At 33.6% G+C, this 15,946-nt stretch overlaps 1 protein-coding gene across 1 annotated transcript; it reads left to right on the forward strand.

The window, feature by feature from the left end:
* Positions 1-7,401: 7,401 nt before the first annotated feature.
* On the forward strand, positions 7,402-8,343 carry LOC141554691 (olfactory receptor 13D1-like). Its single transcript, XM_074286883.1, has one exon. The coding sequence runs from the start codon at positions 7,402-7,404 to the stop codon at positions 8,341-8,343; it is 942 nt and encodes a 313-aa protein (XP_074142984.1).
* Positions 8,344-15,946: the final 7,603 nt, after the last annotated feature.

A 15,946-nucleotide genomic window follows, 5' to 3' on the forward strand; every position in this document is an offset into this window, starting at 1 on the left:
ATAGTTGGTTTTCTGTAACATATAATTTTTAAAAAGTGGAATTATAACCACATGAAATATTTCCCAAATAACAAAAAATGGGGAAAAGAAAGCAACAATCCTAGGATGAAATTCTCCTATTATCCTTATTTGATAGTTGAGAAAACTGTAGGAAAAAACAAGATAAAACCTGCAAATGGTATCCATTACCATTTTGTAGGTGAAGAGAGTAAGAGAGATAAAAATTGAATGATTTGCCCAGGATACAAACCTATAAAGTACATGAGGCCAGATTGGAAGTCAGGTCTTCCTGGCTGCTGGCCCAGTGATCTATCTACTATACCACTTTACTATTTCTACAACCCTCACTGTATTAAGTCTGGGATTAGCACTCCTCTTGGGGGAAGAACCTAAGATGGAGTCTGTTGACCACAAAGTGAAAACTATCCTCCCAGGAAGCAAATGACTATCACAGCTTATGCTGTTAGAAAAAGTTAACTGAGACAACAACCTCTTTCTCTTTCCCTTTGTATGAAGGAGAAAGTGAGAGGCAAGACATTGATGGGAACTATAGTTAGTCTTATCACATATGAAACTTAGCATCTAAAATAATTAAGAAAATGCTAAAATTGCTAAAGTGATTCTCAGCCTATAATGAATAAATTATGAACATATAGAGAGACATTTTGGAAGAGAAAACAGATTGTTGATTTCAGAAGACCCTACTCAGTTATGCCAAAAAAATGCAAAATTTAACAACTTTGATTTAATACCTATCAAATAAGCAATATTGTAGAGAGTAATTGAAATTCAAATCATGCACATATATAGATGAATAAAAACACTCATTTATTATTGATGGAATTAAAAATTGTAGAATCTTTATGAGAAAAATCTGGAAGGACCTAGAAAAAAATTAAAATGTAATCATATTCTAGATCAAATAATCCTAATGTGGAGAATACATCCTGAAAGTTATTAAATTTTAAAGAGTTTGCTGAAGATTTTCTAATTAGTAATGGGAAGCAGAAACAACTTAAGTTTTCAAAAGTTAGGATAAAATAAGGAAGTGCAGCTTTGTGCAATTACACACACAATTAATACAGACAAATATAAGGAGCAGAAGGAAACTTGGAAAGGAATTTATGAAATAATGCAAAGAGGAAAAAGCCACAGAATGGATATACTTTAATGGTTACACCATGAGAAGGAACATTAATGACACTAAATGGAAAAGTAAATAATATTTTTTTTACTTTAATTTTTTTATTATATATATATATTTTATAATATTATCCCTTGTATTCATTTTTCCAAATTATCCCCCCCTCCCTCTATTCCCTCCCCCCGATGACAGGCAATCCCATACATTTTACATGTGTTACAATATAGTCTAGGTACAATACATTTTCTTGTTGCACAATAAACTTTAGATTCTGAAGGTACATGCAACCTGGGCAGACAGATATTAGTGCTAACAATTTACATTCACTTCCCAGTGTTTCTTCTCTGGGTGTAGCTACCTCTGTCCATCATTGATCAACTGGAAGTGAGTTGGATCTTCTTTATGTTGAAGATTTCCACTTCCATCAGAATACATCCTCATACAATATTGTTGTTGAAGTGTACAGTGATCTTCTGGTTCTGCTCATTTCACTCAGCATCAGTTGATTTAAGTCTCTCCAGGCCTCTCTGTATTCCTCCTGCTGGTCATTTCTTACAGAGCAATAATATTCCATAACCTTCATATACCACAATTTACCCAACCATTCTCCAACTGATGGACATCCATTCATCTTCCAGTTTCTAGCTACAACAAAAAGAGCTGCCACAAACATTTTGGCACATATATGTCTCTTTCCGCTCTTTAGTATTTCTTTGGGATATAATCCCAGTAGTAGCACTGCTGGGTCAAAGGGTATGCACAGTTTGATAACTTTTTGGGCATAATTCCAGATTGCTCTCCAGAATGGCTGGATTCTTTCGCAACTCCACCAGCAATGTATCAGTGTCCCAGTTTTCCCACAGCCCCTCCAACATTCATCATTATTTGTTCCTGTCATCTTAACCAATCTGACAGGTGTGTAGTGGTATCTCAGAGTGGTCTTAATTTGCATTTCTCTGATCAGTAGTGATTTGGAACACTCTTTCATGTGAGTGGATATAGTTTCAATTTCGAAAAGTAAATAATATTAAGGATTTGAGGCAATGACTAAAACTTTGTTATATATGCAATGTGAAAGGGCTGATTAAAATATGCTAAGAACATTTATTTGATGGTGCTGGTATTCAGTTTCATTTTTAATTGAAAAAAAAATTTTATTTTAAGAGTAAATCAAGATAAGGAGTCATCACAGTAGTAGCAATCCCTAGAACACAAGTGCTATGTCAATCTCAGCTCTCCCACTCATCATCTAGAGAACGTCAATGTAACTGAATCAACAAGATATCCTGGAGGGAAACAGGAAGCTACATGTTCCATGTAGGCCAGCCACTACCTGCAGCATTTAGGCCACCAAATTCCTTCAGGTCTCTATGGAAATAACCCAGGGTCCCTGAACCTCTATCTTGGGAGTTCTTTAGTCAAGTTTTTCTACCTGAGTTTTTTTTTCTCATCCTGAGAAGCAGTCCCTATGGAGATAAAGTCTGTGAATTCCTATTTGTAATTGAAGACATAAAAAATAAAGTTCTTTCCCCTAAAGCTTTTTTTTTTTTACAGGCAATTGATTGAATATCAGAAAATGATAGGATTTTATCAGTGAAAATGACATTAAAGGGGCATAACCATGTATTTGCTTTACCACTGCGTCCTTAGGACAATGGGACTTTTCACATGACTTCTGTTTTTGCTTTTCCTATATTTCCTATAATAAAATAATTTCTTGAGAGCAAGGAATTTCTTATTTGTCAATGTGTTTTCCCACACTTATCACCATGTTTTGCATATAGAAAGTACTTCATAAATGTATTATTCATCCACTTATTTCTCTATATCTATGAATACCTTTTTGGATTTTAGATTTGTAATTCATCATTTCCCTTCTGCTCAAGTTTAAAGGATATTCCAATATGATAACCACACAAATACCTGATAAAAATTTTTAGACAATAAAGACAAAAGCAAATCATTGGGTCATTCTACTAGACAGTACCTGATTGGCTGACATAAATATGGTGTTAAAAACAGATTGTGTCTACTCCTTCAATAAGTTTTAAATTCTTCTAACAATACTTATACAGTCCATATCTCTTAATTCTGTGCATATGAAATCTATTTTCCTCATGAATACAAATGCCCCAATTCTATTTATTCTAAGAAGCTGTAATCATGCTTCAATCTTATTGTACTTTCCCCATTGCATGTTAGTGATTGGATCTATTGGGAATTAAGTCAATGTAATAAGTTGACCAAGAGTCTTCCATAGAACTATGTTCCATGGGACATAGTTAACCAGTTAGATATAAGAGAGATGTTGGAGATTTTGCTCATACATCCACATAATTGTGACATTTTCCTATGTTTATGTTGGCAAGAATAAATTTGAAATTGTTTTCTTTTTTGTACTTTACTTGTTATGCCATCAATTAAAGCCACTGGATAACTTGCTATAATTATATAGTGATAACATCCCTAAAGATTTGAAAGTTAACTTCTCCACAATTCTGTATAAAGATATAAATGACTTCAGGGATTAGAAAGATTCCCTGAACAATACTTTCAGAAAGTTTGTGGGGATAAAGAGTTAAATTGGCATGCAGATCCAGCAGCTGAGTATTTGGAAGCATCTAAGGTCCACAGGCTGTCTCAGGATTTTCTGGTAGAATTGGAAATATAGTGCTTCTCTCTATTCAAAATAATGGCATGGCCATAAAGGGGAAAAGGAAATCTCTTGAGTCATACACTATTTCATATATATTTCTGAATACAGAATGCAGATAGCATAAGAACAAAGTTAATGATATAAATGATATAATGATATAAAGCAATTTTGTTCATTAAGGCTAGTAGATAGGCTAGATGACCATAATGATTCCTTTAGTGCTTTCTCAAACCACAGGACATGTTTGGAAGTGTGCTTAAAATTTTTGTTCAAAAATAAGAAGAACACAGGGAAGAGGATGAGAAGAGCAGAACTACAACTAAAAATTGGAGGTAAATAAAAATGTGAGAAGTGTAATTTTCAGAGATACCAATGAAGATGAAAGCTATGAATGGGCCCTTTGTAAGAAATATTGAAAATAAAAGTTATATATAATGAGAGGATGGGACTCAATTTTATTTTAAAGAAAGCCCTCAGTTTTAACATATGATCCTAAATTTCTATATCCTGTAATTCTATAGAGGTGATGTGGGATTGATTGATTGAACAAACTTCTAATGGAAACTGTAGGCAAAAAGACAAAATAGAGAAGTATGTTTATTGGAGCAGGAAGGAACTATTCCTGATGAACAAAATCTCTAAGTTCTCTTACTCATTAACGATCATAGACTTAGAACACACTTTATCATTCTCCATCAAATTTTTGAGGGTTAGCTTTTGAGTCACTTTTAGATATATTTTCTCATCTGTGAAATCATAAGAATTCTCAAGGTTGCTTTCAATTTCAGCATTTTATTTCCTAAAACAGAAGTTCTGAACTTTTTTTTTAATGTCATGGACTCTTTTGGAATCTGATAAAACCTATTAATATCTTCTTAGAATACTTTTCTTAAATTTATAAATTTATAAAGTTAAAAGGCTAATTATATTGAAATATTACTCTCAGGTATTTTTTTTTTACAAAAAAACTAGCTTTTTGACATGTATTTAGAAAAATAAAATATTATTGAAAAAATAAAATATAAATAAATATAGCCTTGTTGATGAATTATTTATACTCTCATGATGATACTGTAATGTAATGTTTGGGCTAGCTTTCTGGAGGAGCTCCAGACTAGCCTTGTTCATAGTGCAGGAATACAGGAGGCAGACAGACACCACGAAGCTGGTCAAGGATGAAAGATCTATCTTCCAGTCCTACTTAGCCCTTATATACCTTATTGTAATTACTTCATTATAGCAACCATTACCTTACCATACTAAGTACTAGAGAACTAGAGAACCATTATCTCATCAATTTTACTGAGTTAGCATCTTTTTTCAAGTATACTTCTCCAGAGTTTTGGCTCTCTACACTGTAACTTTCTCTTTGCAATTCACTGCTATTTCTTTTTCTGAATCCTCATATTCTTTCTATTTCTTTTAGCTGATTGTTGTCCACAGTGGAGCCTTTTAACACAAAAACTACTCTTTATACTTTTTCACCTGGAGAGGTGAGGTAAGTATGTGTCTTCATAGAAAAGTTTATGTATGAGACTGCCTAAGTTGAGAAAGTTACTAGCACACCACAGTAAAGACTGAGGAGGAACTTGTCATAACCAGATGTTTAGAAGATGGGGACTACTGATTTCAAGACATATTGTTTCTAGAGCATTAAGTATAGAGCATCAAAATTACAAATCAACTGGAAATTAATAAATAAATTTGTTATCAAATTACAAATGGGTTTTTAGTGGAAAATAATATTTTTTGTGATGAGATGCTGAACATGAAAAATTCAGAATAACTTGGGAAAACTTATGTAAACTGATGTGGTGTGAAGTACTAAGAGAGCAAATTACCAAAGGACCATTTTTGAATGCCTACTACTCTGCATATAATGTAATATTTCTGTTTTGTTTAAGACTTTGACTTCACAATCTCCTGTCAACAGCTCATAGATTTAGATTGCAGATCTAAACTGGAAAGGAAGCACAGAGGTCAACTAGCTTTGAAGTTGAAGATATTGAGTCTTAGGGGAAAGTAATTTGATTATAGTCTTGCAAAAAAAAATGCAAGAGGGATTTAAATTGAAGGATTTAAATGTTGCTCCCTCTGATTGCATAGATAATGGTCTTTCTACTGTACCATTTTCCTTTTGTCTTTAATTTTCCCATTTTACAGATATAAATTTCTTCTAATACATCCTCATTTAAGGCAGCTGGTGGCATAGTGCAGGAATTTTTTTTTCTTTTTTTATTTCTTTCTTTTTTTTTTTAATAACCTTTATTGACAGAACATATGCCTGAGTAATTTTATCGCTTGCACACTCACTTCTGTTCCGACTTGTCCCTTCCCTCCCTCCACCTAGATGGCAAGCACTCTTATACATGCTAATTATGTTATAGTATATCCTAGATACAATATATGTGTGCAGAACCGAACAGTTCTCTTGTAGTGCAGGAATTCTTAAACTTTTTATATTCACAATCCTTTTTTGCCTGAGGAAATATTCACAAGACCCTAGATATATAGATATATAAAATAGGTATTTCATTTTGTAACCCCCCACATTCAGTTACATGTTATATAATTTAGGAAGCTTTGGCATAGTGAATAGAATGCTGATCCTTGAGTCAGGAAGACTCATGGTTCTGAATTCAAATCTGACCTCAGGCATTCCCTTAACAATGTTACTCTAGGCAAGTCATTTAATCATGTTTGCCTCCATTTCCTCAACAGTGAAATGAACTAGAAAAAAAAGGCAAAATAATTTGGTATTTCTGCTCAAAAAATTCTAAGCTGGTTCATGAAGAGTCAGACATGACCTCACAATAATAGCAACAACACAATTTCAAAAGTCTTTTCTCCATTGGGCACTCTAAAATTTTAACTGTCTTCATCTATATTAGAGTTTTCAAGATGAATTTTAATAATAGTTTTGCCTTTGGTTTAAAAATAATAGTTTCACTTCTCAATAAACCCTCACTCTATAGAACTTTCCTAATAGCAAAAATGGATAAACAAAATTGATCAGCACAAAATTCATTCCAACCACATCTATCTCATTTCAATCCTCTAGATCTTCACTGATCTGCCCAGAAGATGAACATATGTTTATTGTTAATATTCAGTGATTGAAATTGAATATTTGCAGTATTTTCTGCCTTATTTTTCTTTCCCATATTATGGTCCTTTTAAAATTTGTTCTCTCAATTCTACTTACTTCACACAAGATCAGTTCAAGCAAGTCCTCCCAAGTTTCTCTGAATTTTTCATATTCATCATCTGTTATGGCAAAAATAGTCTTCCATTGGATTCATGTGCTGCAATTTATTCCATTTTTCCTGAGTCAATGAGCAGTGTCTTTGTTGTTTTTACTCTCACATGAAAACTATGATACAAATATTGGTGGTCACATCTGCTTCAAGTTGCATGTACACTTTTTTGCATTTTCCTAATTTTTGCTCTTCTGCATATATTTAAATGCCTATACCACTGAACAAAAAATCTATATTTTCATAATTCAAAGTACGAAGCTAATTACAAACATGTTATTATTCATTACAGTTGCTTTAAGGTGTCCTTTCCAAAATCCTGCAGTTGACACACTTAAAATAATATGAACAAGGAGAATTACACAGCTGTGACTGAATTTTTTCTGGTCGGGCTTTCTCATTACCCAGGCCTCTTGCTAGCTCTTTATGTGCTCTGCCTGGTGATGTACCTGGTTATCCTCTTGGGAAACAGCATGCTCATTATCGTCAGCATCCTGGATTCCCATCTTCACACCCCTATGTATTTTTTCCTTGGAAATCTCTCCTTTTTGGACATATGCTACACATCTTCATCTATCCCTCAAATGCTGGTAATTGTTATGTCTGAGAGAAAATCCATCTCCTTCTTTGGATGTGCCCTGCAGATGGTTATTTCTCTTGGCTTGGGTTGCACAGAATGCATTCTTCTGGCAGTGATGGCCTATGATAGGTACATAGCCATCTGCAATCCCCTAAGATATACCATTATTATGAACAAGGGACTCTGTGCACACATGGCTGCTTGGACATGGATAGCAGGGTTTCTGATATCTTTGATACAAACTGTACTGGCCCTCATAAAGCCGTTCTGTGGGAATGTCATTGATCATCTTACCTGTGAAATCCTGGCCCTTCTCAAACTTATCTGTGGAGACATCTCCCTCAATGTGTTTATCATGACAGTTGCAAGTATTGTTATTTTAATTACTCCTCTGCTGCTCATTTTCTTCTCCTATATTTTCATTATCTCCACCATCCTGAGGATCAACTCTAGTGAAGGGAGGAAGAAAGCCTTTTCTACCTGCTCAGCCCATCTGACTGTAGTGATCTTATTTTATGGCTCAGCCCTCTTCATGTACATGAAGCCGAAGTCTAAGGACACTAAGACATCTGATGAGCTCATTGGGATGTCCTATGGAGTTATCACTCCAATGTTGAATCCCATTATCTATAGTCTGAGGAACAAGGAGGTAAAAGGAGCTGTACAGAAATTTCTCATTAGAAATCTATACTTCAAAAGCATGTGAATTGCTTAAGGTTTACAGTTAGTTTGTGTTTTGTCTTGGACATAGTGTTTGGTATTCAGTGATAACATTACTCTCTCTGGTGTCAAGTGTATTATTGTTTATGCAATAATATATTTCCATATAAGATATTTGAAATACAGCTCTCATCCCTACATATCTTATTATATATCCTCCGCATGTCTACCTCTTGCTCTTGTGTGTTTTACAAACTTTGTATTATAATAAATCACGTATAACAGAAATTCATTGCTGCCAGTCTGAAAACTGATAAAACTCACATTTTTATTTTATTAAGGTGAGATTCAGCAAAATATTAGGATATCTTATGTTACAGATATTTTGAGGTAAAACTATAATTTGTTTTGGTATATACTCAAAAATTTAGCAAATATATAGTATCCATATTGTATATAGTACATTGTGACAAGTAATGAGAGATTCAGTATGTTTAAAACATGTAAGTTCATTATTCTCACAAAAATTATTCTATAATAAAATTTTTAAAAATTATAAAATGGATGATTTGGAAAGTCCTCAGAGATTTTCTTAATGAAATCATACTTGACCAAAATTCCAATCTACGTCAAGCTCATATGCAGGATAATTTTCATCTTCAGCACTTAATATAGTACCTGTTATATAGTATTCACTTTAAGGTGGATCAATGGGAAAAGTGCTATGCTTAGAGTGAAACTGTGTTCAAATGCAACTCCAAATATTTAAAACCTTTGTGACCCTGTGCAAGTCACTTAAAGTTCTGTTTTCCTCAATTTCCTCAACTCTAAAATGAGGATTTGGTAAAAGGACATGACAAACAACTTCAGTATTTTTACCAAGAAAACTTCACAAAAATAGAATTATGAAGAGTCAGATATGACTGAATGACTTAACAGCAACAATTAAGGGGTGAGATAAACCCCAATGAAACACATTTTTAAAGAACTAAAACAATTTGTATCTTTTGGAAATGAAGAATAATTTAAAAATCTTGTTGAAAAACTAATGTATCTATGGAAATTTGAAAAGAGCTTCATTTTCAAGCTAAACTTCTCAGATGTAGACTTTAGAAAGTTAGAAATTACTCAGCATTACAATTTCCAATTACTCAGCATATTTATTTATGGATTATGATTCTTCATCAGGGATTAACTGATTAACTTAATATTAAAATTTAAATTAATTAATTAATTTAATATTTTAGTTACTTTTGACTCGATGAATTTCAAGATAACAATGGAATGACAATCAATTTGTAATTATCTTATTTCTTTTTACCAGCTATATAATGTCTTTCCTGAGACACCAATTTGTTAGTACCCTCACTCTCTATCTTTTACCTGCCTTTAAATATTTTGATTTATTCTTAATGCATTTATTCTGTATATATGTACATATGTACTAATCTTCCCTAATAGAATGCAAGGTCATTCCAAAAATGGATTATTTCAATATTGTCTTCATATTTTGATATTTTAAGTGCCTAGGTAATACCTGGAAGTTAGCAAGAACTTAATACATTATGATTGATTGATTATTTGAGAATGTCTCTATTTGATGATATTAGTAGAGGGGAATACAAAATTATGGTCTAGTCTATCTTTAATTGTTGTTGTAAAGCATAGTTTATTGACAATTTTACTACACATAATCAACTATGATGATTTTTTAGCAAAACAACATAGAGAATACCAAAAGTGGGAGTTGTAAATGTATTATTTTATCTAAATAATTCAATGAATTAACTTCAATGAAGTAGACCAAGTTTTTGTTTCATGTGACATATTTAATGTTTTTATGTAATATGTTTATAAGTATTTAGAATAATTCTGCTATTTTTAAGAAATTTATAAAATTGTGCTATTAATGCTTGGCAAAAGTTACACTATAGCTGACAGTTATATACATATACATATAGTCATACATATACAGATATCTATATATATACACACAACATTTGTAGTTGTATGCTGTCTGAAACTAGTATTATGGTAGGTTTAATGGGTTTACACAAAACTACACCCATGTGTATGTGCGCACACACACACACACACACACACACACAAACACATAGAAATACATATGTATAAACACTCCCATTTTTCTGTGTCTTTCTAGAGGTTGGTTCTGGAACCTTGCTTTGCCATTTATGTGGATTATCCCTCACAGGTCTGTACCCCTTGCAAATTCGGTGAATGTGTTAACTGTGTCTTTATCTGAGTCATTGAAAAAGTGTATAAAAAGAAGATAGATCATTGGAACAATTTCTTGAAGACTTCTTGTAATCTAGACTTTGAACCATCAACAACTCCCAGTAAATATAAATTTATCTATCAAAATCTATTTGGAAATATCACTCCAAGTTCATTTATAGTAATTTATACAATGTTTTGATATGTCAGATAAAAGATTTTTGTAGTATTCTTCTTATCAAAAAGTTCTATCAAAATAGAGAGCAAAGTTGATATGACAATGACTATTTCTAGATTTCCAGTAATGAACTCTAGAATTTTTCTAAGAATTTAAATCAAGTTAATTGACCTAGAGATTATGGACTCATTCTCTTTTTAAAAAGTGGGGAAAATGTAAACCTTCTTAGTGCCATATCTCTTAAACCATCCCTGATCTTTCCTGGATGACTAATTCAGCAAACACATCTGCCAATCCTTTCATGACCTGAGTATAAGGCTCATTATTACCTTAGAATATATGTATCTCTTAAGTTTCATTAATCTGGGTATAACATCCCCAAATTTAGGCCCAACTATGCCCTGTCAAACAATAGTGACCTTTGAAAGAAATGGAAATAACATTCAGTGAGGCACCGAACTTGAGATCAGGACTTTAAGGTGAAGTTTTACAGAAGAAGTCCTTTGAAAAAGAGCTTCAAATAGTACCTGGTGAACTGGAATGATTACCCACTCCCTAGACGAATTGAATTAGACTATTGCAATTGGTTCAATAAGTAGAAAGAGTTAAAAGAATTAGAATAAGATAACACTCTCTTTCCCACTCACCTTGCAAGAAAGGTGAAATGGATTGTAAGAAAGTGATAGAGTGATAGAAATTAAAACATAATTTCTAAGAAAGGTCATATGATGCTGATGTTCAGTTTTTATATTTTAACAAGCAGTTAACTTACTTTTTTTTTAAGACTAGTGACATGGAATGTGATACTTGATCAGATGACTTATCCCTCTAATTGTCAAGATCTTTTAAATTCTCAAATGTCTAATTCAGCTTGTCATCTCATTTTCCCAAAATTTCATTATTCAAAATTGTAGTAAATTGGTTAGTCACTAATAAAAATGTTCAAATAACAGGGTAAAAAGAGAGGTTTGGGTGAATCCATGAAATTTTAAAGGTTGGCATTGAGTTCCATCCTTTAATTAATTTTGAATTCGTGTAACTGAACTTCATATATTTCACATTTTTCCGTTTTCTCCATTTAAAAACTATCCCTACCATTAGTATATATGTTAAAATATTAATCTGGCTTGGAATTTGGATTCATGCTATAGAAAATATTTATGCATACATTTGTGTGTAAAGAGTAAGCCTTGCTATAAAACAGGAGATCAATATGACAAGATGAGAGCAGATTTGACACTTAACCATAAATGCCTGTACACAGAGGTATAAAAAGAAATGTGGAAATTCAAATCAATAATATATTCTCAATAGAACTACATTACTCCTACCATTTTTGATTTATCAAGAAAAAAGTTTGAAAGCATCTCTCTGTTCTGCATTTTGTTTGTGGACTCAGAAATTAAAAATGCCAAATAAGTTTAATTTAATTGGATCATTATACTATCCCTAAAGCCTTTAAAGCTAACTTTCACATAACTCCAGTATAAATATTTAAATGACTTCAAAAATTAAAAAAAAAAGATTCCTTGAAGAACACTTTGGGAAGGTTATGAGGAAGAAGAGTTAAAATTTCATCTAGGAAACAGCTAGATAGAGCACCAGCCCTGAAGTCAGGAGGACTCAAACACTTAGTACTTCCTATATGTGTGATCCTGGGCAAGTTACTTAACCTCAATTGCCTCAGCAAAAACAAACAAACAAACAAAAAAACCAGAAAACAACAACAACAACAACAACAACAAAACCTTCATCCAGATTCAATGGTAAATCATTTTTAATCAATCAGGGCATGGAGTTGCAAACATAATGCTATTCTCTCTATTATTATGGCCTTACTTTGGAAAGGGAAGCATTCTCAAACCAGGCAATATTTCATTAACATTTTTAATTAAATAGGGATATCACATGGAAAAAAGGTAATGATTAGAACTAACTTGAGTAAAGCAACTGTCTCCATAAAAAGGGCCAGTTTGAAAGGACAGATATGGTGTATATTTATTTGTTTGTTGCTCCTTCAAGTCACCAAGATTGCTTCTCAATGTGATTATGCAGTACCCTTGTTTAAAAACTGGAAGACATCTCTACATCTCACATGTAAAGGTAAATGAGAAGGGTGTGGCTGACTTGGGAACAAGCATTTTCAGAGATTCCCAAGGAACTGGGAATTGGGAAAGGGCCTTTGGCTAGAAATGTTGAAAAGAAAGTCATATAAAAAAGAATTTTGGATTCAATAAACTTTAAGAAGCCTCTCATCTATAAATCCATGATTTTAAAATCCTCTATTCTATGATCTTCTGCATACCTTGATGGGAATAATAAAGAAATAAGGAAGCTTATCAGGGAATCTGAAGGCAATTCAAATTTAAAAAAAAAAAAAAATAGAGTACACTTACAAAGAAATACAGTGGCAGAAAAGAAAAAAAATCAATTTACTGAGAAAAGGAATCTCTCAACTCTCTTGCTCCTGAATGATCTCTCTAGCACTTTTTGTCAGCTTCAGCTAGGATACTTGTGACTTAGCTTTGAATTCACCTTTAGATGATTATTCCCATTTATGAACTCATATGAACTAGTTCCAACCTCTATGTTTTAATGTTATTCATATATCTATTATTTAACATCCTACTTTCCTTTTTTAAATAGTATTTTATTTTTCCCAAGGACATGGGACATAAAGCAAGACAATTTTTAGTAGGGATTACTACTGATTTGCTGGGACATTTCCTGTCCTGGACTGCAATACCTTTTACCCAAGTGAGACAGACTTTTCCTGCTGATCTTCCAAGTAGCTTGTGCCCAAAGTTTGTTTCAACTCATCTTTTTACTGGTTCTCCTGTTCCAAGATTTGATTGAGGGCAATGTTACATGGTTGTTTGGAAGTGAATATGGCTGAGTTAAAAATGATTTACAGTTTACTTCACCATCTTGGCTCACAGAAGTCCCTTCTACATTCTTATTCTAAGGTACTCTTCTACCTTTCCATTCTATTATTTTCAGTTTTCAGGTTCTTTGAACTTTGCAAAATATTATCTTCTATTATTCCTGACATTCTGACATTCTCATTTCAATGTTTCTAGATTCATTTTAGCTCTAACATTGTATAGTTCTATGATTCCAAATTCACTAAAATTAGATTTAGGAGAAACAAAACTAAAGAGAGGTTACTATGCATACATGACAGAGAAAATTATTTAAATCCCTTATCTCTTTAAAATATATATCTGAGGGGGGGGTGGCAGAGCTAAGATGGAAGAGAGCAGATATGATTTTCTATGACATATTCTGACCTTCTCTCAAACCAATAGTAGATTAAGTCTCTAAACTGGTTTTGGATTGACAAAACCCACACATATCTGGTATACAACACATTCCCAAAAGAAAATACCTTGGAAGAACTTCATAACAGGCCTCTTTCAAATGTGTAGGGGAGCAGTGTATTGACCCCAGACCAGAGTACAGAGAGCCTGGGGCAAGGAGCTGGGGTGGGGAGGTAGATTTTTTCAGCCTCCACGGGGAATATTCTGTGAGGATCTTAGGCTACTCTGTCCTGGTTGCAAGAAGATGTTACCAGATTTGCTGTAAAACCCCCAACTACATAAGGCAAATTGTAAGCCTCAAAGCTCTTGAAGAACTTGGCAACTAGCCACAATTACCCAGCACTGGAAGTTAGTCAGAAATACCAGAGCCAGGGCAAATTAAAGCTGCTGTTTCTCCTTTGCCTTAAGAGCAGATCTTGGCCAAGATGGTGTAGAAGACATGTGTCATTCTTTTTTTTTTTTTTTTTTTCCTGAGGCTGAGGTTAAGTGACTTGCCCAGGGTCACACAGCTAGGAAGTGTTAAGTGTCTGAGACCAGATTTGAACTCAGGTCCTCCTGAATTCAAGGCTAGTGCTCTATTCACTGCGCCACCTAGCTGCCCCCACATGTGTCATTCTAAGCTCCCCTTCTATCCCCCCTACTAAGTAGCCTCAGAATTCAGCCTCAGAAATAGTGCTTGACTGGTAAAATCCACAAATATTGAAAGTACAACAAATTACCAACTGATGATAATCTGGAAGATCATCAGAAAAGGTTTGTCCTGATTGGCAGGAGCTGGCCAGTGCAGGCAGGAAGGTAGAACACATAGGATAGCACACTGAGCAGACCATGGTGGGGGTGTTCTCTTCAGGTTGAGAGGAATCTACCTCATATTGGCTGCTCTGCTTTGGTTGCAAAGCAGTAGATCAGAAGAGAAGTAACACAAATGCCAAAGATAGAGTATACTCCAAAACACCAGAGTTTCACAGGACCTGGCCACACCCAACCAGCACCTAGAGTGGCTCAGCATAGACCATAGCACAGCTATGCAGCAGCAGTCTGCAGCATGGGAATTTTGCTAGGAGCAGCCACAAATCTGCACAGCAGGAGGGCTCTGCCTGGGGCAATGGAACTTCCATAGCATGGGTGGGCTTCCCAGGGCACTCCCACAGCTCAGCCACTTTTGCAGGACACCTACTGTCCATATATCTATTCCTGTTCTTCAGAGGAATCTGGTTACCTCCTTGCCCTGAAGACAGACCATAAGGGCATTAAAAAAATGAATAAAAAAGTGAACCAGAAGACTGATAGCTTCTGTACAGAAAAAGAGCAGGTTTTCAAATCTGAGCAGACTAATAGCAAACACTCTCCAGACAAAACCCCAAAGGGGGATGTAACCTGGTGCCCATCACACAAGGCTTTTCTAGACGAAATTATAAAAGAACTTAAAAGAGAGCTAGGAGAAAAATGGGGAATGGAAAGAGAAACTCTGCAACAGAGTATGGAAAAAGCATATAATTCACTTAAAGAAAATTTTGATAAAGTGGAAAAAGAAAACAACTTCCTGAAATGTGAATTGCAAAAGGTAAAGAATTCCCAGGAAAGTAGAATTTGTGAATTGGAAAAAGAAAATAACTCAGTAAAAAAAAATAATAATAATTAAAAAAATAATTAATGAAATGGAAAAAAATTCCATAGAGCAAAACAACTTATTAAAAAACTCAATTGGACATATACAAAAAGAAGTAAAAAAAAGCTAATTAAGAAAATAACTCATTAAAAATCTGAACTACAAATAGAAATAAATGATTCATTGAAACATCAAGATTCAGTTAAGCAAAACCAAAAAAAAAAAAAAGAAAAGAAAAAAGAAAAAATAGAAAAAAAAAAGTTAAATACATAAATAAATAAAAACAATAGACTTGGAAAATAGATCT

This window comes from Sminthopsis crassicaudata, chromosome 1 (genome assembly GCF_048593235.1).
Source record: "Sminthopsis crassicaudata isolate SCR6 chromosome 1, ASM4859323v1, whole genome shotgun sequence".
Lineage (NCBI taxonomy): Eukaryota > Metazoa > Chordata > Mammalia > Dasyuromorphia > Dasyuridae > Sminthopsis > Sminthopsis crassicaudata.

Bases quoted from the DNA above. Each gene is read 5' to 3' on its own strand.
- LOC141554691 (XM_074286883.1), top strand. From the start codon at position 7,402: ATGAACAAGGAGAATTACACAGCTGTGACTGAATTTTTTCTGGTCGGG.